Below are 23,972 nucleotides of genomic sequence, written 5' to 3'. Positions count from 1 at the left end.
AGCGACGAATGGAGTAACTTAATGAAAACCTTTGGTCATTAGTTAAAAATTGTATTTTTTAAAAAAATAATATTAACAACAAATTGATGAGGATGGTTAATTTGATGAAGGATAGTGGTGGATGAGAAAGGAGAAGATTAGAGAATCACACTTTAACCAAAGATCAATTTGATGGAATCATTTTTCATCCCAAATTTTAGATGCAAAAAGGATTATAAGATTCTCTTTTCAGGCTTTACATTATACACCGTGTAAAAATGCAACCAAATGAGGCATTGTTTTTTTTGCTTAGCACAATTAAAAAGACAATTAACAAAAGAAAAGGGAGCCCATAATATGTTCCTTATTACGGAAAAAAAAACTTAACATATCAATTTAATTTTATTATTTGGTTATGTATAATATCTATTATATGCATATATTATTCAACCCTGGTACACGTGCAATATTCATTGTCAATTATTGCGGATGACAATGCAACCAAAAAAAAAAAGTTAATACAATATTTAGCCTACCAACTTTTAAACTAGTAGTTTTGCTTTTTCATGAGATAAAATGGTCCAGGTTTTATTTAATTTTAGAAACCAATGTTTTAGACCAACAAAAAAAATTCGACAAATCAAAATCTATAGTAACTTAAAGGACTAAAAATTATATTAACGCTAAAAAAAATTGTATTGTGGTTATTGAAACCAGATAAAAGTACACCAATTTAACATTTAAAATATATGTGAATACCTAAACCCGCTTTCCTGTCAATTCTTAATTCCTTTATGGACCAGAGGTCAATGCAAATATTTAAGAAGATTCTCCATGTTATGTATAAATTCTAATATACAATTATAAAGTGTGAAACATACAACAACATTTTAGCGGTGTGAGGATTATAATATAGAAAGTTTCATAAGCCATCATTAATATTATATACTACGATAACTTATTTCATACTGCATGCATATGTATATGATCCTAGCTTTAATTTAGTGATATTTCATAGTTTTGGTTAAAAAAATTGATAGTTTAATAAATGCAATACATCTCTGGCAAAAAAAAAAAAAGGTGGATAGAGATATATCACTTCCCTAACATATATCGCTTCCCTAACAAATAATTGATTACTGATAGTAGCTAGAGATAAGATGGAGATTAAGAAAACATAATTCTAGAAAAAATGTTATATGCCCTCCTGTTTCATGTGCACATATGAACACACATTTATAAAGTTGATAACTAATTTATAAATATTATATAAATTAGTTAAGTTAATTATTATAATATAAGTACGTTTATTTTTTTAATACTCTCTTATTCATTACCCCATTCATGGAAAGCCCATTTAATATAATATAATTAATATGGATTGGTTAAAAAATATGAACTGAAGGGAAAAAAAAGATTGAAATCTTATATTTAATATTAAAATAAATTCTTAAATTAACTCTTGTATTTATACTCAGAGGAAATATTAAAATAATAGACTCCATCAAGTGAAAAATGCCAGGTAAGTTGTGCAAGAGGAAAAAAAAAACATTTGAGATGTGATTTTAATGGGAAAGCATAAATGATGTGGTATTCTCAAAGTATTTAAAAATTTCTCCAATAATTCCAATAGCATTTCAACGGTTCAGCCTACCTAGTTTTAATTTCCCTTAATTAATTTCCTTTTAGATTTCACTTATAAATGCGGGAGAATCACCGTTAAATCTCAACAAATAAAGGTAATTACTAAAAATTATCATAGCAAGTAAAAAAACTGATTGGTCATGTGCGCTCCTTCTAGTTTTGTCTTTTGGTAAAACGGGGCAAAAGCCCAAACTTAGCGTGGATGGGCGATGACAGCATCATCTAGAATATTTGGACATACTCTGCTTCTTCGTGGACTCTCCCTTCTTCCATTGTTGTCGAGGATTCCATGAAATAGGATTCCATCAATAATTTTTTAAAAAAAAAAAAAAAACTGCAACTTCAGTATTTTACAAAAATTTAAAATTAGGCTAAATTAAATCAACTTTTTTGTTTTAACAGAACTCTGATGTTTTCTTTTAATGCACAAACAAAAATAAAATTTGTTTTTCTAGAAAATATACACAAATTTTCTGGTTCAACCTCCGCCTTCACGTTCTCCATGACCTTCCTCCCAATTTTCTCAATCGACCGTAGACACTCCTAATCTGTCGTTGAATCGAGCAACTGCGCCACTGCCGTTGACCTAAGCTTCCACAGCGAACTTAATGATCTTGGTATATTGATTTCTTAGATAGGTTATGGCAGTGTAAGTCTTCGATTGCTATTTGCATTGAATCCTTGTATATTAACTAGCTCTGTTTCACATGAATATAATTTAGGGACAGGCATCATAACAGAATTTAACCAGATATATCATTTGGTTTACTTGGCCTTTATATTTGGATTTGAATGGTATAAATTACTAGTTCAAATAGCCGGTCATTACCGTTCTTATTTTCATGTCAAATAATGATTGCCAAGGATAATGAGTTAAGTGGATAGTGAGCCTTGTTTCTTTGTCCTCACCAAGTCTTGGGCAGGAGGATGATTGATCTATTTCTCAATAAGATTATTTTCAAAGTTGCCTTTTATATGGGCTAATATGTGCTTTATGTACTTCAAAATAAGTGCACAGTATCATTTTTCTGCAGATGAAAGACCAACACATGATTCAACAAAACAGGGGCAAAATGGAAACCCAATAGGATTCAAATAGAAGAAAGTAGAAACCAAAAGCAGTAAATCAGAAGTTGAAGTTGCTTGGGAGGACCTAGCGGGTTTATTTTCCGGTAGGAACCGTCATGTTTAAATTATAACATAGTTCAGCATATCCACGCATCTGAAAACAGTCACTCTAACACTACCTCTCACTATCTGATTAACACACAACAAACTAGATTGGCAACATTGAAATCTACAGAGCCATTTTTGCATGTTGAGGGATTACTATAGTACTTCTCACTTTGTGCTTGCCATCTGTCCATGTGAACTCTCCCAATGATGGCTCTGAAGTTTTGGCTGAACGTCTTGCCTGCAAAATAACCCGATAGCTCTTCCTTTGGTTTGTCCTCTGAAAGCTCAAAGTTGATGGAAGGACAACAACCTCAACTCCTCTTGGGGCTTTAACCTTTACAGTATATGTGCTTGGAGGCCCAACATTTGTTACTATACGAGTAACATTTAATCAAGAGAGCACATCAACACCATCATGGATGGCTTCATCAAAAGCTTTAATCAAGTCTTCATCAGTGCACTCTTCAGAATTATCGCGGCCCCAGCATACTTTGTACACTGCAAGTCGGGCTTTTGGAGATCCTCCTTTTGCAGTGCCGTTGCCATTTCGGAGAACGCTGACATCTCTCACAAAGTTGCCGCCGGCCGTTGACGAAGTATGGGTTCCATGGCCAACAGTGTCACGGGCACTGATTCGAGTTGATGAGCTAAGGGGGCCGTTTTTTGTTTCGTAGCCTTGAAAGAAGGTTTTTGCTCCTATTATCTTCCTGTTTCATCATGTTACATAGAACGTGAGCATGTATATGGATATATATAGATTTTCTTCTTATTAAATTTTGGAGTGTGTGTCTACAAATGAGTTAATGGGTACTATTTTCATAGGGGAAAATTAAATTGAAGCGAAGAAGTGAACAACAGTGAAATGTTTGTGATTGTGTAGGAGCAATTTTGAATTTTTTTTTTTAATAATTCTAGTAAAGTTGAAAGAAATTAATGTAATTTAAAGCCAACAACAGGAATTTTAAGTGTGAAAAAAATTGGCTTACCATATGTATACTTCAATTAATTAAAAGTAACAATAAAAAATGATAATAATAGTAACGAACCATAATTGAGCCATGTACAATAAATTTGATTGAGCTGACAGTGATTCAGACTCGTGTAAAATAGTTATATCAAGACATATACGAACAATTACGGCTAGCACATACCATTTTCATATAATTAAAAGCACCAACATGCAGTGCTTTTAATCGAAGAGGCTTTAATTGCTTAAATATCAGATCTCGAATTTGAGTATGTATAGAAGCGAAAAACAATTTTAGAGAGTTATTTACAATTGAACTTGATAATGTTCGAATAAAAAAATTGTAGATCAATTCTATAATTTAATAAGGGTTAAGGTATAACTTTAAATTTTATTTTTCAAGTTGTTTTGGATTTTTTTAGTGACGCAATTTTGACGCTGCTCTTTTTTTTTTTTGTCAAAATTTTAACCCTCAGGATCAAAATTGCACCTAAAGAATAGGTGCAAAATTGTACCTAAGAAAAAAAGATCAGGGACAAAATTGTACTTAATAAATAAGGTCTGGGGCAAAATTACACAACTAAAAAATTAGAGGCAACACTGTATCTGAAAAATAAGATCAAGTTCAAAATTACATCTTAGCCCATTTAATAATTTTGATGTAGATAATCTAAGATGACTTAGTGAAGGATATGGCTCTAAAGAGACACAAATGATGTGGGGGAAAAATTGAAAATTTTATGGAATATGAGGGGCTAAAATTAATTTTAGAATTGTTTGCCCGGCAAAATAAAGAAATGCATAAAAATAGTCGGAAGTTGTGCGCCCGTGGTAGCCCCATGCGATCCATCATTGAGATGAACCAATTGTGAATTGTCCAATTCTTCGTCACTTATAAGTAATGTATTATATATTCTTTTCTTTTTTGTGGGTGAAGTAAATATTTTTTTTATTCTTAATATAAGACCTAATTATTAAATTAATTTTAATTTTAAATATAAGAACTATTTCTTATATTTATTAATTTTTTTAAATTATTCCTATAAATACTCTCCAAACTATAATCACTATAAAAAAAACAACTGATTAGTGACGGAATTTGCGACGGAAACAAATTCCGTCACTAATTTTTGACCGAATTGCGACGGAAATTTGGTCGCTAATTTCTGCCAGTCGCTAAATTCCGTCGCTAATCAGTCAGAAAATCCGTCAATAAATATTTAATAACAAAAACCGTCAGAAATTTTTATCACTAATTCCATCGCTAAATTATTTGTCACAGAAGTTTTTGTCACTAATTCCGTCACTAATTCTATTCCGTCACTAATTTTAAATTTTTTATTTTAAATTATAATCTTACAAAAATTTATATAATAACAATTAAGAATATAATGATTTAAAAACATTTTTAATTATAAAATAAATTGATATATTTATGGAGTTGGTGTTAATGAAGATATCGTTATCATTCATGTCATCATTATGTATATACTGAAAATAGAAAGACAATTTCTTAGAAAACTTGTTTATATTTTGTTAAAATAAATTCCTCTTGATTATTAATAATAATTAAAAAATATAATAAGAATATTAGTAACTTTCTTATACAAACTGATATAAGAAAGAAATAATTTTATTATATGTAAAATATATTGAAATATATAATATATGATGGAAATTCAAAACCAAAAAATGAATTTATATAAATGTAAACTAATATTGAAGTGAATTTTGAATTTCAATCATTAAACAATAAAATTTAATCACGATATAATTAATACCCATGATATAGATTGATTTTGGTCTTCAATACAAAACAAATCGTATATACAAAGAATTTTAAGAAAATAAATTGTATAGGATATATATACAAGTAGGAGAATACTATTTATCATAATCTATTCAAATCATTTAATTTTTTATATAGCATAATTTATTAAATTTTATTATAGCAGTTATTTTTGGGTTAAGGTGCGTCCAGCATTTTGAACTATTTTTCCAGGTGCGCCCAGTGTCCTAAAATAATTTTCGATACATCTAGTGTCCCAAATGATTAAAACGATGCATCCATATCCAGGCTAACAAAAAAGTTAAGTTTGACTGTTACCTTACTGACTCAGCCGAAGGTTGACCTAAAAATCCTATGTAGCAGACACGCAGGCATCTGATGTGTATTATTTTGATAAGTTAAGGTGCGCCCGTACCCTGAACTACTTTTTCAGGTGCGTCCAGTGTCCTAAAATAATTTTTGGTGCATCCAATATCCCAAACTAATTAAAACAGTGCGTCCATATCTCAAGCTAACAAAAAAGTCTCGTTTCACCGTTACCTTGCTGACTCAGCTGAAGGTTGACAGAAAAATTCTACATGGCGGACACGCAAGCATCTTATGTGTATTATTTTTACTAAAGCTCCTGAGACGAGCCCGGTGGTGGTAGGTGTTTTCTCGGGAGGTGACGGTGATGTCGACAGAGTGACCAAGGGGAAGTTTAATGTGTTCTACAAGGAGGAAAGCAAATACGAGTCGGATGAAGAGTTGATAGAGACAGAGACGAAAGTGTGTTGTGACGGCGGTTGCGGTTTCAAATCGAAATGGTGCAAGAAATGGGATAAAATGTTGAAGACGAGAATGTGATTGAATGGGTGGTACATGTATCAGGATTTAAGAGGGTGGATCGGTGGTCTTTCTTTTTTTTTTTAAGCTTAAAAACTAGCAGAAGATAAATGTTAGAAGATGAGCAAATAAATTGAATTTTCATTTAAAATAATACACATCAGACTCTTGCGTTCCTCCATGTAGAATTTTTTTAGTCAACCTTTAGTTGAGTCAACAAGGTAACGGTCAAATGAGACTTTTTTGTTAGCCTGGGATGTTGACACACTGTTTTAATTAGCTTAGGACATTAGATGCACTAAAAATTATTTTAGAACACTGAGCACACCTGGGAAAATAGTTCGGGGTGCTGGGCCTTCCTTAACACATCAAAAATACATAACAGACGCCTGCATGCTCGCCACGTGAGATTTTTCTATCAGTAAGGTAACAGTCAAACTTAACTTTTCTGTTAGCCCTGGATATGGATGAACCGAAAATTACTTTAGGACACTAGGCGCACTTGAGAAAATAATTCGGGGTGTTAGGCACACCTTAACCCGTTATTTTTTGAATAACAAGATTTTTTGACTAATTGTAAATGATTTTCTTCAAATATATAAAACATATATAGATATTATAATATAATGTAATATAATACATATATAATTAAATTGTATATCTTATCAATGTTAATTAAAAAATAAATTTAAAAAATATTTATAAAAAAATTATTTATGATTTAAAATTCAAAATTAGTGTCGTTAGAAATTAAAATTATATTAAAAATATTTTAAAAAAAATAAAACATTATAAAACAAATATTTAAAAATTATTTTTCATTAAAATAGTTATGATTAAAATTATCATATAGTATATTTTTAGTTTTTAATAATATATATGTATATATAATTGTTTGTGTAAAATAATATTATATACATTTAATTTTACATAATAAGTCAACAAGTTCATTGCAGCTCAATTGGTAAAGTCGCACACGCACACAGAGACGGTCCTGGGTTCAAGCCATGGATGGAGAGGTCCTGGCGACATGTGGCGCCACACGTGACAGACAGAGGTAAGGTGACAACAACACGTGGAGGTGGTCTCCGGTGATGACGTGGTAATTGGTAGAGTGCCACGTGGCTAATTCCTTTGTCGCTAATCATCTTTGTTAATATTTTTCCTCCCCCTCCTACTTGATTCATTACAAAAAAAATGTTTTTAGTGACGGAATTTTTTATTTAACGGAATTAGCGACAGAATTTTTTTATAATTAGCTAACTTAGCTAAATTTGTTAATCTAATTAAATTAGTTAAATAATATTTATATTAAAAACCGGAGAAGTATATTATAGTGTATCAATATTTCGTAGATAGTGAGGCGTCGAAGTCTCTTGCACACACTGCCATATCACAAGTTCTTACTAGCCGTTAACGAATTGTCCATTTCCTTGTCGCTATATTTTTGGTAACGAAATTAATAAGCCTTTTAAACCAAGCATTCAAATTAAATAAATAGTGATCGTTGGCAAAAATAAATAAATAAATAATCAGTGATAAAAATGGAACCTGTTGCAAAGAGTTCTATTAGAAACGCTAGACAAACTGAACATCTCACATTTTGGATCCTCCACGTCACCCCTTCGGTATGGGCTCATATCCATTGTCCCGGAAGCTTTTCGATTCTGGCCAGACACCTATTCAAGGAAAGATAGATGACTTATTAACTTTAATTTTACATATATTTAAAAATATAAAAAGTTTAATATTAATACTCCTTTTAGTCTTTTATATATAGACACAACAGCTAATTAAAAATTACATAAATCAAAATGTTGGTTCAAATTGGTTAAAAGTAATAAATATATAAGAAAGGTAATTTCTGTTTCAAAGATACCCTTTTATTCATGAAGACGGTGAGTAATGGACGGAATGAGTGGAGCAAGAGTGAGAGATACTATGTGGGGAAAGCTGATAAGATAGACATGCATGTTGTTGGGCTAAAAAAGAGTATTCTAAACAAAAAATATTACTTATATTTGACGGTATTCATATTAGCTTTTTAAAAATGATTTTATAGATAAAAATGTGAGAAAATTTTTATTTAGGTTTACATAAAAACATTTTTTTTAACTGCTTTTAAGGGTTACCAAACACCTTTTATAAGTAAAGATTAATTTTATGCAAGAAAATGTTGGTTATATATAGAATGGGAATACAAAGTAACTCATTTGCTCTGACAGGAAAATCAAAAGCACACGACAGAATACACGCATTTATTGAGATATAGAAGCAATCATTACCAGTATCAATGCTGCCAATGATGACATTTTGACCAAAGTTGCCCTTCACCCAGGCAGAGTCCAGTGTAACTCTTCCGTTCCTCTCTTGTCCAAGGAAGTCCCGTGACCTGGTTGTGTGCAGCTTATGTGATTGGCTCAAGAACACCGACACCACCCTTCGATTTTCTGCACATATATCATTTTCCCAACCATACTTTCTTCATCATCTCCCATAACTCAATCCTCATGTTCCAGGTCTGCTTTCATACTAAAAACAGATCTGAACCACTCCGTCTGTAAAAGATGATGAGGACGACGATTCATATGAAGTTCAAAAAAAAAGAAAAATCTTACTTTTGAGCTCTTGTGCCTCTTCGTCTTCGAGTAATGCAGCAAAGCCATTGATGTGCTTGTTGTAAGAGTAAAACATAGCTTCTCTGGCCTTCTCATGGCTGCCAAACACAAATATATATATATATATATATCAACATTAATCATGAAGACAATGTTGAGATTGAATTGAACAGACAGTACCTTCCCAGAACAGAAGCGAACAAATCACGATGAGAGTTCGTAGCAGAGTCCATATCAGCAGTAGAAGGTCGGGGGCCATGAGAATGGGATCCCAGGTATACAATGTAGGACTGCAAGTGATGGGTGATGAAATTAATGAAGGTGGTTTTGACAATAACCACACGACGAAGAAAATTATCAAAGAACATTAATTAAGAACTAAGATTGAAACACACACACAAAGACTTGCCTTTTTATTAATGGCATACGCAGGTTGCAGCTGAAGCTCTATAATGAAGGAGGAGCAAAGCAGAAAGGATGAGAGAAGAAGCTGAAACATTGTTGATGAGAATCACAGTGATGAGCCTACGTACTGCAGAATGGCGAGTCCGCTTCTTCTTCTTCTTCCTCCTAGCTTTATAAATCCCACAACTTATTATATCCCAGTGAAACCCTAGATTATATTATTGCCATTCGAACACCGGTGTTGCTTCCATGTAATTTAGAGGTGACGGGTTGAAATTCTAGAAACAATTTCGCCACAGCATGTTTTAAAATTTATAATATGCTGTCAACCATGCTGACTCATGTATCAAATTGTATACGTCCATGCAACTTGTTTTTTGACAACATGAAGAAATATGGATGCTTATGAAAACACTACCAAAAAAAAAACAGCTTATTACCAACAAAATTAGCAAAAAAAATTATTCTATCACTAGTTTCCGACGGAATTTTTAGTAACGAAATTTCTGTCAATTACTAATCCGTCAATGAATATCTAGCAACGAAATTTTTTTCCTCAAAAATTTCCCCAGCTAATATAGCAATGAAATTGCGATAGAATAGAATTAGCTACAAAATTGGTGTTAATGAAAGTATCATCATGACGTCATCATTAGATATATACTGAGAATAGGAAGATAATTTCTTAGAAAATTTGTTTATATTTCATTAAAATCAATTTCTCTTGATTATTAATAATAATTGAAAAAATATAATAAGAATTTTAACAACTTTCTTTTACAACTAATATAAGAAAGAAATAATTTTATCATATGTATAATATATTGAAAAATATAAATATGATAAAAATTCAAAATCAAAAAATGAATTTATATGAAAACCTCAATTTATGGTTACACATCAAACTAATATTGAAGCGAATTTTGAATTTTAATCATTAAACAATAAAATTTAATCATGATATAATTAATACTCATGATATTGATTGATTTTGTCTTTAATGCAAAACAAACGGTATATACAAAGAATTTAAGAAAATAAAATATATAGGATACATATATAAGTAGAAAAATATTGTTTATCATAATCTATTCAAATCATTTAATTTTTTTTATATAAAATAATTTATTATATTTTATTATAATAGCTATTTTTTGAATAACAAATTTTTTTTACTAATTATAAATAGTTTTCATCAAATATATAAACACAGAGATAATATAATATAATATAATAGATATATAACTAAATATATATCTTATCAATGTTAATTAAAAATTAAATTTAAGAAACATATTTGTGAAAAAAATTATTTACGATTTAAAATTTAAAATTAGTGTCATTGGAAATTAAAATTATATTAAAAATATTTTTTTAAAAAATAAAGCTTTATAAAATAAATAATCAAACAAATATATAAAAATTATTTTTTCCTTAAAAAATAACTGAGAAATTATTTTTATTTTTGATTTTATACTAATTAAAACAATTTTGCTGAAATTTTTTTTAAAAAAATAAAGCCGGAGGTGCTCATTCAATAAATTTGAGACGTGAGAATATAACAGGAGGGAGTCATCAAAACATGAAACACGGTCTCCAACTTTTCAGAGAGACTTGATGGAATATCTTCCGTGCTCCGGGATTACTAGGAGTCTAGGATTAAAGGACACTGACAATTTAGTACAATAATTCAATAACGGTGGCTTTGTCATTGAACGGAAAGGACCAACGGAGTAGATGAAATGACTTTAATGGTTTACCAAATTGTTATTTATAGTAGTTTTTAAAAAATGACTAAAAAAATGAAAATTATTATATTCTAAATCAGATTTGATAATAAATAATAAGGGAAAACCATAATAAAAGTACCTATACTTTCTCTTAATTTTTAATTTGGTACCTATGTAATTTTTTTTCTTTAATTAAACATTTAATTTTATCTTTTTAGTAACATTAGCTCTTATAACTTTGTTCTATTGATATTTTTAGTCTTTACATAAGGATTAATGATATTAATAGAGCAAAATTAAAGATTTAATTAAGAACAAAAAAAACATAGGTACCAAATTAAAATTGAAAAAAGTATAAGTACTTCCAATATGATTTTCCCTAAATAATAATACTTTATTTTGATTTGGATCTGGACTCATTTTGATTATGAGAATGGCTATTAGGAGTATTTGAATAGAATCAAAATCATAATTTTAACAATATTTTTATGATATACAAAATAAATATATTGAGAAATTTATCTCAATACCCTTGAATGGAACAACTTCATGTAATTTTGGATTCATATATAGTTGCTTGGGACCTGAAACTTCAGCTCCCAACTCATACGTTACACTCTTGACACAGGCTAGTTATTAAGCAACCCAAGTGTAAATTACCGATCTTAAACAAAACTTCACTCTCTCTCCCTCTGCCATTTACAACGGAGATTATATTTTAGTGGCAAATAAATATAATATAAGAAATACTCATGTTTATAGCTGCCATTAGAGCAAAATATGGCCAGAGACGGCTTATTTCTGCAAAGCTCATGCTCCACTCAGTAAGTGAAGGTTTCACGTAGCACCATCAAAGTCTCCGACCTATGTTTCGATAGAATTAAAATTATAATTTTAAAAGTATTTTTATTATATACAAAATAAATTAGTAAAAAAATTTATTTCGATTTAAAATAAATTATTTTTAAAAATATATTTTTTATGGTATCCAAATACCCCCACTATTTCTTGAAAGTCATCATCATCCATTTGACACAAGGTCGAACGCTTGCTTCCAAAATAGTCCCCCTTCTTGCTTTACGGACTCTCGAAACGCATCTTCTACTTCGACTGCCTCCGTCTCGGCCTCATTTTCTTCCTTCGATTCGCTTGCCTTCTAATGGATGCTAACCAGCTGTTGGGACCTGGAGTCGCGAGAGAGAGAGAGAGAGGCCAATGGTTGAGGATGGTGCCATGTGAGCCTTTGGATCATTTGGATGGATGGGATCTTAGGACTGAGAGATACTAAGAAACATAAAAACGATGAGAGAATCTGCACCCAAAATGTAAGATAAATTTTGTTACCGGGTTCGGTTTTCATTTATAAGATAATATTTACTTTTGTGAGTTTTTTCTAATTTTGTCTTATATATATTTTCTTTTCTCTTTGATTCACTCATTGTATCTTTTAATTATTCATTTCATTAATAAGGGTATATTTTAAAAAAAATATATGACTTACATATTTATTATTTTAAACTGATTTTAATTAATTTTTTTGATAAATATATATAGATAAAGTTTATCATATATTTTTAACCAGAGGGAGTATTTTTTACTCATAAAAGTTTTTTATATATCAAGAAGAGCATTAAATATATGAAATCTTACACTTTTATTCTTAGAGAACATCAAATACTAGTATATTTTGTCTTTCTTCATTTTTACTATAATTAATAAGACCAGAATTAGAAATGAAGCATTAAAATGACACAAGTGATAAATAAAAAGAAGGGTTAAAGTGTAATTTAACCCCAATCTTATTTTTTTAAATACAGTTTCGTCCTTGATTTTTTAGTGGTGCAATTTTGACCTTGATCTTATTTTTTATTGTAATTTTATCCCTTAAGGTCAAAATTGCATCCAAAGATCAGAGGCAAAATTGCACCTGAGAAATAAGATCAGGGACAAAATTATACTACTAAAAGATTAGGGACAAAATTGCATCTAAAAAATATGATCAAGGTCAAAATTGCACCTTAATCCTAAAAAGAATCAAAATCTCTTTCTTTTTTTTTTTTTAGATATCAACTATATAAAATGAAGTTATACAACTACAATTGGAGTAATATAATACAAAACACAAAAGATTAATAAAATATCACTTTTATAGAAATAATGACTGAGGAAAGATTGAAGCACCAACTTGATATCTTCTTTTAGGATGCATTTAAAATCATAATGTACGGGGGATCATCAGTCAAATTCTTCTTATGGAGATCGGTGATCAAATTGTTCTCATATGTGATGATATTGACATGAGTGGAAGGCGCAAGAAGTGTCAAAAAGCATTAATCTCAAAGATCAAATTAAAAAAAAAACAATAAAGATCAATCGATTTTAGTTTCTCCCATCTTTAAGTTTGGTACTTTGAATTTTATCACGGTCAAAATAATTGTTATAAAATTCTAAGTAAAAAACATAATTATTAAAAAATTATAGTGATAACAGAACAACTTGTAATGATAAGTTATAAGATAATAAATGATAACTACTTAATTGATATTAAGACTTGCTCAATTATTATTATTTTTTGGACCTCATTCTAATTCTTTCAATAAAACTAATGCCATAAAAAATGCCTGCATTTAGGGGTACTGACAATTCAGCACAATAGTTTAATGGCAGTGGTTTTGTCCTTGCTATTGTTGGAATTGAATGAAACCATTGGGAGTTGGAATGAGTTAATGATCATGAAAATAGATGGTGCTAACACAATTTAATCAAACAGTAATTATTATAAGGTCTTAAAGAAGCTGGCCAAAAAAAAAAGTCCTAAAGAAAAACTATGTGTAAACTAATAAAATGTTTCACAATTGTCTCTATTAAAACAGGTTTGAAAAAACATATGTTGTAAATTAGTCCTGACGTGATTGTGGATTTTCCCTTGCCAAACGTGGTTCCTAGAAAGAGACACTTATTAGGAGGTGTTTGGATAGAAACCAAATCATATTTTTAGAAGTGTTTTTACGGTTTACGAAATAAATATGTGAAGGAATTTTTCTTGTTTTGCAGAAAAGTGCTTCTGAAACCATGGTTTAGAGGTTACCAAACACCCCTTAGATTAATTTTTCTAAAGCGCGGAAGATTACTGAAATGAGTTTTGCCTCTTCTAACAAAGTTTTTTCTATACACGTAACTTGATTCAAATCTAGGACATCATAAAAGATCCAGTCATCTACCAACTGCATTGGTTTTTTTTCGGTTCAAGTGATTTTGATTCCAATGTTTCATTACTCTATCCGTCATCATCTATCTCTTCCTCCCAAAACTATCAAGCTTGACACGTCACGATCAATGACACGCTTTAATGCTCATCCTAACGTGGTGTACTGGTCTAAATAAAGTCTCACCAGCTTAGATTTCAACGCTAGCTGATAATTTTGAGATAAATATTACTTATTTTAATTCTTATTATAAGTTTCAAATTAAATAACTGATTTAGTATAACAAAAAAATTCAGTTAAAATTAATTCAAAACGATAAATAGGTAATTAGGAATATAGTTCTGTTTCTAAATATGCATTAATAATAAATGAGAAAAAATAAATGATATTGTAGGATAATTGTAATAAGAGAGTGTGTAATAAAGGAGAGAAAAAATAATTAAGAATAAAATTTTAAAAAAATGTTGGGACAAACGCAATGAAATTCATGCACTATACTTTTTTTCTAAATTTAAAACTTATAAATAAGATGTGAGGGTTTTTTAAATTGATAATTAAGAAATTTTTTTATTTTTGATTTTACATGCATTAAAATAAGGTATTTTTTGAGATTTTTTCTTAAAATAATTTTTCTGAAAAAATTAAAAAAAAAAAAAAAAAGCTGGATGCGCTTATTCAATAAATTTGAGACATGTGAGAATATGATAGGACAGAGTCTTCAAAACATGACCCATCGTTTTCATCTTTTCAGAGAGACTTGTTGGATTACGTTCTGTGCAGCATTTTTATTAAAATACTATAAAAAGTAAAAATATCTATACGGATTATTTATTGAATGAAGTTCCAATCTGACAATTTTATTTCTTTAAAATAAAAGGAAGAACTCGTTCGTTCACACCGTGAATGGGTTCACGTGCCGAGAAAGTTACAACTAAATATCCCATCTTATCAGTTTTTGCCACCCCTTTTGTTTGGAAAAAATTATAATTAATACACCATGTCCCATCCCTATGTATCTACTCCTCCCCTCTTCCTTTATTCTAGTTCCCCTCCTAAACAGGCAAAATATGACTAGATTTTGTATAAAAAAATGCTTTTTATCTCAATACTTAAATTTAAAATAAATAAATAAATTAAATTCATAGAAAATATTAATAGATCTTTCTTAATATATCTAAATCTACACATATTTAATTATAAAATAATTATATATAAATAAATATCTATTATATATATCACTACTTATTGGGATTTTAATATTTCAAATGGATTTAATTAGGATTTTCCCATTAGGTTTATCCCTCAATAATACCCTTACTTAAATATTGTTAGGTAATTATGATAAAGATGAAAATTAATAAGTGTATATTTTATAATTAAATATGTATAGATTTGAATATATTAGTGAAGGTCTATAAATATTTTGTGTGAATTAAATTTATATACTTTCTTCAAATTTAAGTATTAAGATAAATTTACTCATATTTTTCCTATTTGCAAGGAGATCTAGAATAAAGAAAGAGGGAAGGAACAGATATATAAAAGGATTGGAGATGAGATATTAAGGATAATTTTCTCTAAACTTCAGAAAGAAAGGGTAGCAGAAACTAATAAGTGGAGTATCTAATTGTAATTTTATCCTCCAATAAAGAGGAAAAGAGGTAAGTTCTCCTTTTTATTTAGAAAAACATTAAACGTGAATGAATTCATCAAAATACACATCTCGATAAATAATTCTTGGGTAAATATTTTTACTATTTATAATATTTTAATAAAAATGCCCTTCAGTGCTCAAGGGTCGCCTTAATGACATGTACTGGGAATGGCATTCAAGGATACTGACAATTTAGTGCAATGATTCAATTTGTCATTCGAAGTTGGGGCTGAAAGGAACCATGAGTAGTTGAAATGAGTTTAATGGTTTGTGTCTGTATCAAAAAGGCGAAAAGAAAGCTTCTCCGCTCCAGCCCAAGGGTGTCTTTATGACAGACACTGCCGTTAGCCCAAAAAAAGATAGTGTCTATTTGGAAAAACAGTATAAATCTCCTCTAAATATATTTTACGTAAATTAAAATAAAATTTCTCTCACATACTTACTTTATATTCTGTAAATTATTATTAAAAAGCTACTTATAAACTATATCAAACAGGTCCATAGGCATGTCCAGCTCATGTCCTTATTACTCTGACATGCTCTTCTAGTCTTATTTATAAATTACTTTTAATATACTTTATATAGACTAAATTTTTTTTTGAATGTTATTAACTCTTATTTAAAATTTAATAACTTTTTAATTTTATTTCTATTTAATATGCATTATACTTCATCTAAACAAAATCAACACAATAATAAATGAAGAGTAAAATTATATATTTATAAAAAAAATTTCTCAGTGTCCTATAAATATGATTAAAAAATATCTTCTCTCTCTGCTTTATAAATAGAACCAGAGGAGTATAAAATAAATTTTGTTAAAAGGGCTTTCTTTTTTTTTTTATAAAGTAACATTTACTTTTGTCTAAACATTTAATGAATTTTTTTTCAATTTTGCCCCCCATATATTCTATTTCATCTTTGATTTATTTATTACATTTTTTTACTTATTCTCTTCATTAATAAAAGCATATTTTAAAAAAATATTTCTTACATATTTATTATTTTAAATTGATTTTAATTAATTTTTTAATAAATGTGTATGGATAAAGTGTATCTTCTACTTTAAATCAGAGGGAGTATTTCTTACTTGTAAGAGTTTTTCATATATCAAAGAAAGCATAGATGAAATCTCGCACTTTTGTCTCTATCGAGGAGGGCATCAAATATTGGTATATTTTCTCTCTCTTTACCTTCACTATAATTAGTAAGGGCGGAATTAAAAATGAAGCATTAAAAATGATACAAATAATAAATAAAAAGAACCAAAATCTCTCCAAACAAGCGACAAGTAATACAGACAAGTGTGTACTATTATTTTCAACTTTTTAGAAGTACTTTTTTTTAGATATAAATTATATAGAATAAAGTTATGTGTCTCTGGTAAAAAAAAAAAAAGAATAAAGTTATGTGTAATATAATACAAAACACTAATGATTAATAAAATATCACTTTTATAGAAATAATGACTGAGGAAAGATTGAAGCACCAACTTGATATCTTTTTTTAAGATGCAAGTAAAATCATAATGTACGGAGATCGTTAATCAAATTCTTCTTATGGAGATCATCAATCAAATTCTTCTCATGTGCAAAGATATTAATATGAGTGGAAGATACAAGAAGTGTTAAAACAATTTGAGTAATTCAATGCAGCTTTAATCTTGAACATAAAATGAAAAAAAAATGATAAAAAGATTTTAGTTTCTCCCATCTTTGAGTTTGGTGCTTTCAATTTCATCGTGACCAAAAGAATTGCTATAAAACTCCAAATAAAAAACATAATTATTAAGAATTATGGTGATAATAGAGAAACCTATAATAACAAGTTCTAATATAATAAATAATACTTACTTACTTATTATTCATATTTACTCATAATTTTTTTAAGAGCTCGTTACAATCCTTTCAACAAAACTAATGCATTTAGGGGCACTGACAATTCAGCACAATATTTTAATGGCGGTGGTTTTGTCCTTGCTCGTTGGAATTGAATGTAACCATTGGTAGTTGCAAGTAGTTAATGATCATAAAAAATAGCCGGTGCAAACACAACAAATTAATTTAATAAAAATATAATTATTATAAGGTCTTAAAGAAAAAATATGTTGTAAAATAATAAAATTTTTCACATTTTTCTCTATTAAAAAAAGTTTGAAAAAACATACTCCTCTTGTCCTTTTAATAGGAAAGAGAGAGAAGACATTTTTTTCTTCTATTTATAGGGCACTGAGAGAAATATTTTATATAGATGTATAATTTTACCCTTTATTTGTTATTGTGTTGACTTTGTTTATATAAAGTATAATGTATATTAAATAAGGATAAAGTTAGAAAGTTGTTGAATTTTAAATCAAAGTAAATAAAATTTAAAAGTTTTCTTGATCTGTATAAAATATATTGAAAATGACTTATAAATAGGACTCCTCACGTGATTGTGTTTTTCCCCTTGCCAAAAACGTGGCTCCTAGAAAACGACACTTATTAGATTAATCTTTTTGGAGTGTAGGGATTAGTGAAGTGGATCTTGCTTCTTCTAACAAAGCTTTTTCTATGAATACGGCTTGATTCGAACCTAGTACTAAAGGATCCAGTCATTTACCAACTTCATTGGGTTTTTGTTGGTTGAAGAGATTTTGATTCCAATGCTTCATTATTCTATTGGTCATCATAAATTCAATTCCAATGTGTTTTTGAGATCAGGGTTAGTGGGCCTATCTTCTTCAATTTTTTGGAGTGAAGTGGGCCATCTTCGTTTACATTCGTTTGTAAGTACTATTTTATTATTTAGGCAAAATATCTGTTTTTTTATTAAAAAAAATTCACAGAGCTATGCAAATTATTCTTCATAATCCATATAATACACGAAGAAAGTACATATTTAATTAACAAATAAAGTGGGTATTTAAATATATTTTTATTTTGATCAAATTGATAATGATAACTTATATTTGAGATTAAAGAGAGTAATTACTTAAAAAAGCATCATTTTATTCTTTAAATTTAATTAACTGAGATGCTTGCAACGTACAAGTGAAGGCTATGGGTAATGAGGTAGTGATTCAAAAGGGGACTTTTAAGCATTCATTAGCATAAATGCCTTCTTGGTTTTACTCAAATCATCTATATCTTCTTCCTAAAACTATCAAATTTGACATTTGACAATCAATGACAAGCTTTGATGCTCATTTTAAAGTGGTGCACTAGTCTAAATAAAGTCTCACCAGCTTAGATTTCAAATTTAGCTGATAATTTTGAAATAAAAATTTCTCATTCTAATTTTTATTATAAGCTTCAAATTAAATACCCAATTTAGTACAACAAAGATTCAGTTAAAATTAATTAAAAGTAATAAATAGGTAACTAGAAATATAGTTTTGTTTCTAAATATGCATCAGTAATAAATGAGAAAAAATTAAGGAGACTCTATGATAACTGTAATGAGAGAGTGTGTAATAAAGAAGAGGAAAAATTAATTAAGGATAAAATTAAAAAAAATAAATGTTGAGACAGACACAATGAAACCTATTAGATGATGCACTATATTCTTTCATAAATTTGAAGTTTATGACTAAGATGTGAGGGTTTTTTCAATTGATAGTTAAAAAAATTATTTTTATTTTTGATTTTATATACATTAAAATAAGGAGGAATTCCAAAAAAAAATACTGTTAAATTTTAAAATTTCAAACCAATTTTGTTTACTATATTTTAATAATGATTAGTAATACTTAAAAAATAAATAACAACGGAATGTGCTAACATTTAAGGATACTGACAATTTAGTACAATAATTCAAAAACAATTTAGTACAATGATTCAAAAACAATTTACTACAATGATTCAAAAGCAGCGGCTTGGTCATTCGAAGTTGGAACCAAAAGGTACCATGAGTTATTACCAAAAAACACAAAGAACCACGAGCAGTTGAAATGAGTTTAGTGGTTTATGTCTGTATTTATATAAAAAAAAAATCCTGCTCCACCAGTCCAAGGGTGTCTTCATGGCATGTACTATAGTTGGTGCGGCGCTCCGCCGGGGGAGGGACCTGTACCACCCTGAATTCTTATTATTTTCTCATACTCAAAATATGAAATAAATTTTATTAGAAGGATTTAATTTTTTTTACAAGACAATATTTATTTTTGTCTAAATATTTAATGAAGTTTTTTTAAAATTTTACCTTTCATATATTCTCTTTTTTTAAAAAAATTTATTTATTATATTTTTTACTTATTATTTTCATTAATAACGACATATTTAAAAAAACAATACATGCTTTACATATTTATTATTTTAAATTGATATTAATTAATTTCTTGATAAACATATATGGATAAAATTTATCTTATATTTTAAACTAGAGGAAGTATTTCTCACTTGTTGTAAGAGTTTTTCATGTATCAAGGAGAATATTAAATAAATGAAATCTTACACTTTTATCCTTTTCTAAGAGAGCATTAGGTACTAATATATTTTCTCACACATATTTTCTGTCTCTTCACCTTTATTATAATTAATAGGAGTAAAATTAAAAATAAAACATTAAAAATGATGAAAATGATAAATAAAAAGAACCAAAATCTCTCCCTTAAGGATGAGAGTGGTACCATTATTTTCAACTTTTTAGAGGTACTTGTATTTCTTTTACATATAAATTACATAAAATGAAGTTGTACAATTGAAATTGGAGTAATGTAATGCAAAACACAAAAGATTAATAAAATATCACTTTTATAGAAATAATGACCGGGGAAAGATTGAAGCAGCAACTTGATATCTTTTTGTAAGATGCAATTAAAACCATAATGTACGGAGATTGTTAATCAAATTCTTCTCATGGAGATCATTGATAAAATTCTTCTATATGTGATGATATTAACATGAGTGGAAGATGCAAGGAGTGTTAAAACAAATTGAGTAATTCCACGCAGCATTAATCTCAACCATGAAATTGACAAAAAAAAAAAAAAAGATCAAAAGATTTTAGTTTCTCCCATCTTTAACTTTGGTACTTTGAATTTTATCATGATAAAAAAAAATTGTTATAAAATCTCAAGTAAGAAACATAATTGTTAAAAAATTATAATCATAATAGAGCAAACTGACAAGTTTTAAAATAATAAATAACAAATATTTAGACGTTAAAATTCTTCGGACATGTAATAAAAGATGCATGCATTTAGGGGGTACTGACAATTCAGCACAATAGTTTAATGGCAGTGGTTTTGTAATTGCAAGTTGGAATTGAATGAAACCATTGATTGGTAGTTGGAATGAGTTAATGATAATAAATATAGAGGGTGCTAACACAACAAAATTAATTCAATAGAAGTAATTATTATAAGGTAAAAAAAATATGTTGTAGATTAATAAAAATATTTTTACATATGTCTCTATTAATTAAAAAAAAGTTTGAAACAACATATGTGGTTGTTTTTTTGCCCCTGCCAAACGTGGTTATTAGAAAGCGACACTTATTAGACTAATTTTTTTAAAGCGTAGAGATTATCCAAGTGCGTTTTGTCTCCCTTAACAAAGTTTTTTCTATGCATATAGTTTGATTCGAACCTAGTGCATCATAAGGGATCCAGTCATCCACTTGCATTGGGTTTTTGTTGGTTTGAGTGATTTTGATTCCAACGTTTCATTATTCTATTTGTCTTCATAAGTTGAATTCCAATGTTGTTGAAATCAGGGTTGGTGGACCTATCTTTTTCTTTGTTTTTTTTTGGACAGAAGTGGGCTCCCTCATTTAATTTTGTTTATAAGTACTGGCTCCATTTATAGGATAATTCTAACATTTTTCACTCAGACCAAAAAATTTTTTAAACTGCATTAATTTTTTATTAAAATATAATAATTTTTTAAATTATTATTTCTATTTAATATATATCTTTAAAAAAAGATAACTACCTATATTATAATAAATGAAGTGACTTATAAATAAGATTAAGAAAAAAAATTTCTTTCTATCCTATAAATAGGATCAGAAGAGTACTATTTTATTATTAAAGTAAAATGTTTTTTTCCAAAAAGAATCTTCACAGAGCTATGCAAATTATTCTTCATAATTCATATAATACATGAAGAAAGTAGATATTTAGTTAACAAATAAAGCGGGTATTTAAATTTTTTTTTTGGGGTGAAATTGATAATGATAACTTATATTTGAGATTTAAGAGACTAATAACTTAATAAGCATCATTTTATTCTTTAAATTTAATTAACTGAGTTGCTTGCAACATACAAACGTAGGCTATGGGTGATGGGGTAGTGTTGTAGTGATTCAAAAGGGGGCCATCAAGCATTCATTAGCATAAATCTATTTTGGGTTTTACTCAAATGATCTATCTCTTCTGTCTAAAAATATCAAATTTGACACATGACAATCAATGATAAGCTTTGATGCTCATCTTAACGTGGTGTACTGGTCTAAATAAAGTCTCACCAATTTAGATTTCAAATCCAGCTGATAATTTTGAAATAATCATTACTCATTCTAAGTTTTATTATAAGCTTCAAATTAAATAACCGCATACCAAAAAATTCAATTAAAATTAATTAAAAACAATAAATAAATAATTAGAAATATAGTTTTGTTTCTAAATATGTATTAGTAATAAATAGGAAAAAAATAAGCGACTACAGGATAAGAGAGTGTATAATAAAAGAGAGGAAAAAATAATTAAAGGTAAAATTAAATAAAATAAATATTGAGACAAACGGAAATTAAAACTTTGAAGCTTATGAATAAGATGAGAGGGGTTTTTTTTAAAAAAATTGATAATTAAAAAATTATTTTTATTTTTGATTTTATGTGCATTAAAAGAATTTTGCTCAAAAAAATAAGAGAAAATTTCATTTTAGGATCATTGTAACTAATTAATATTAGTCAATTCTCAAAACATTTCAAAATATCTTTCAACCACTTTGGAACAAAATGAAATTAAAATTTAAGAGTAAAATATAATAATATCCCTCTTTTTTATTTTTTTTAAAAATAAATCTTAATTGTTTCTAGAGGCTGGATGTCTGACAACCAATGCTTAGGTGGTTGGTGTCAGAGGTCAAAGCTCGGGTGGTGGTCATCGGAGGTTTGGTTGCTAGAGGATTGTTTTTTAAAATAAGGTAGCTAGGGGGTTTGAAACCACGGCTCTTTAGCACACTAAAAATAATATAACCACCAAATCAACCAATTTAGGTAATCATATAAGGTAAATGTCTAAATATAAATAAACAATTGAAATTCGACAATTTATAATAAAATTTAGCGATTTATAAGGAACATAAGAAAATTCACAACCCTAAATGTAAGTATTTAGAAGTAAATAAATAAGTAAAATTCAAAAATTTACAACGAAAATTCAGCGATTTACAATTCAAATTCTACAATTTATAAAAAACATAAGAAAATTCACAACCCTAAATATAAGTATTTTGTTATGAATGAACAAGTGAAATTCAGTTATTTATAACAAAGATTCATTGATTTACAAAAAACATAAACATTACAAACTTTAGTTGTGTTGTATAACCTCAAATACAAATATTCATGTTTCCTATTGTGAATTCTCATATACTTTTTACAAATTACTTAATTTGTATTGTAAATCTTTTTATTTTAGTTGCTCATGTCCTCATGACATATAATTTTTCCTTTTATAAAACATCAAATAGAGTTGTGAATTCCCATATATCTCTTTAAATGGCTTAATTTGTATTATAAATTGCTTTATTTCAGTTGTTTATAATATTCAATCTTTCTCTCCACAAAATTTCAAATGAAATTGTGAATTTCAGTATATTTCCTAAAAATCCCTTAATTTATACTGTAAATCACTTTATTTTGATTCTTCGTGCAGCCCTTGATATGTAATTTTTTTTTGTCTTGATTGAACCTCAAATGGTGTTGTGAATTTCGATATACTTATTGCAAATCGTCTAATGTGTTGTGAATCGCCTTATTTAAATTGTTCA

At 28.4% G+C, this 23,972-nt stretch overlaps 1 protein-coding gene across 1 annotated transcript; it reads right to left on the bottom strand.

Annotated features, from left to right (window-relative positions):
* Positions 1-3,190: 3,190 nt before the first annotated feature.
* On the bottom strand, positions 3,191-9,500 carry LOC114741200 (subtilisin-like protease Glyma18g48580; the record flags this gene model as incomplete). The annotated part of the gene is made up of 6 exons (XM_028929453.1): positions 3,191-3,506; positions 8,002-8,059; positions 8,666-8,830; positions 8,999-9,096; positions 9,179-9,288; positions 9,396-9,500. Coding segments are annotated over 6 exons (852 nt in total), but the record flags the coding sequence as incomplete, so codon positions are not given.
* Positions 9,501-23,972: the final 14,472 nt, after the last annotated feature.

This window comes from Neltuma alba, unplaced genomic scaffold, assembly GCF_004799145.2.
Source record: "Neltuma alba isolate B1F8T4 unplaced genomic scaffold, ASM479914v2 tig00003316_pilon, whole genome shotgun sequence".
Taxonomy (NCBI): Eukaryota; Viridiplantae; Streptophyta; class Magnoliopsida; order Fabales; family Fabaceae; genus Neltuma; species Neltuma alba.
The sequence above is the reverse complement of the archived record's forward strand: the minus strand, read 5'-3'. Positions and strand labels throughout refer to the sequence as shown.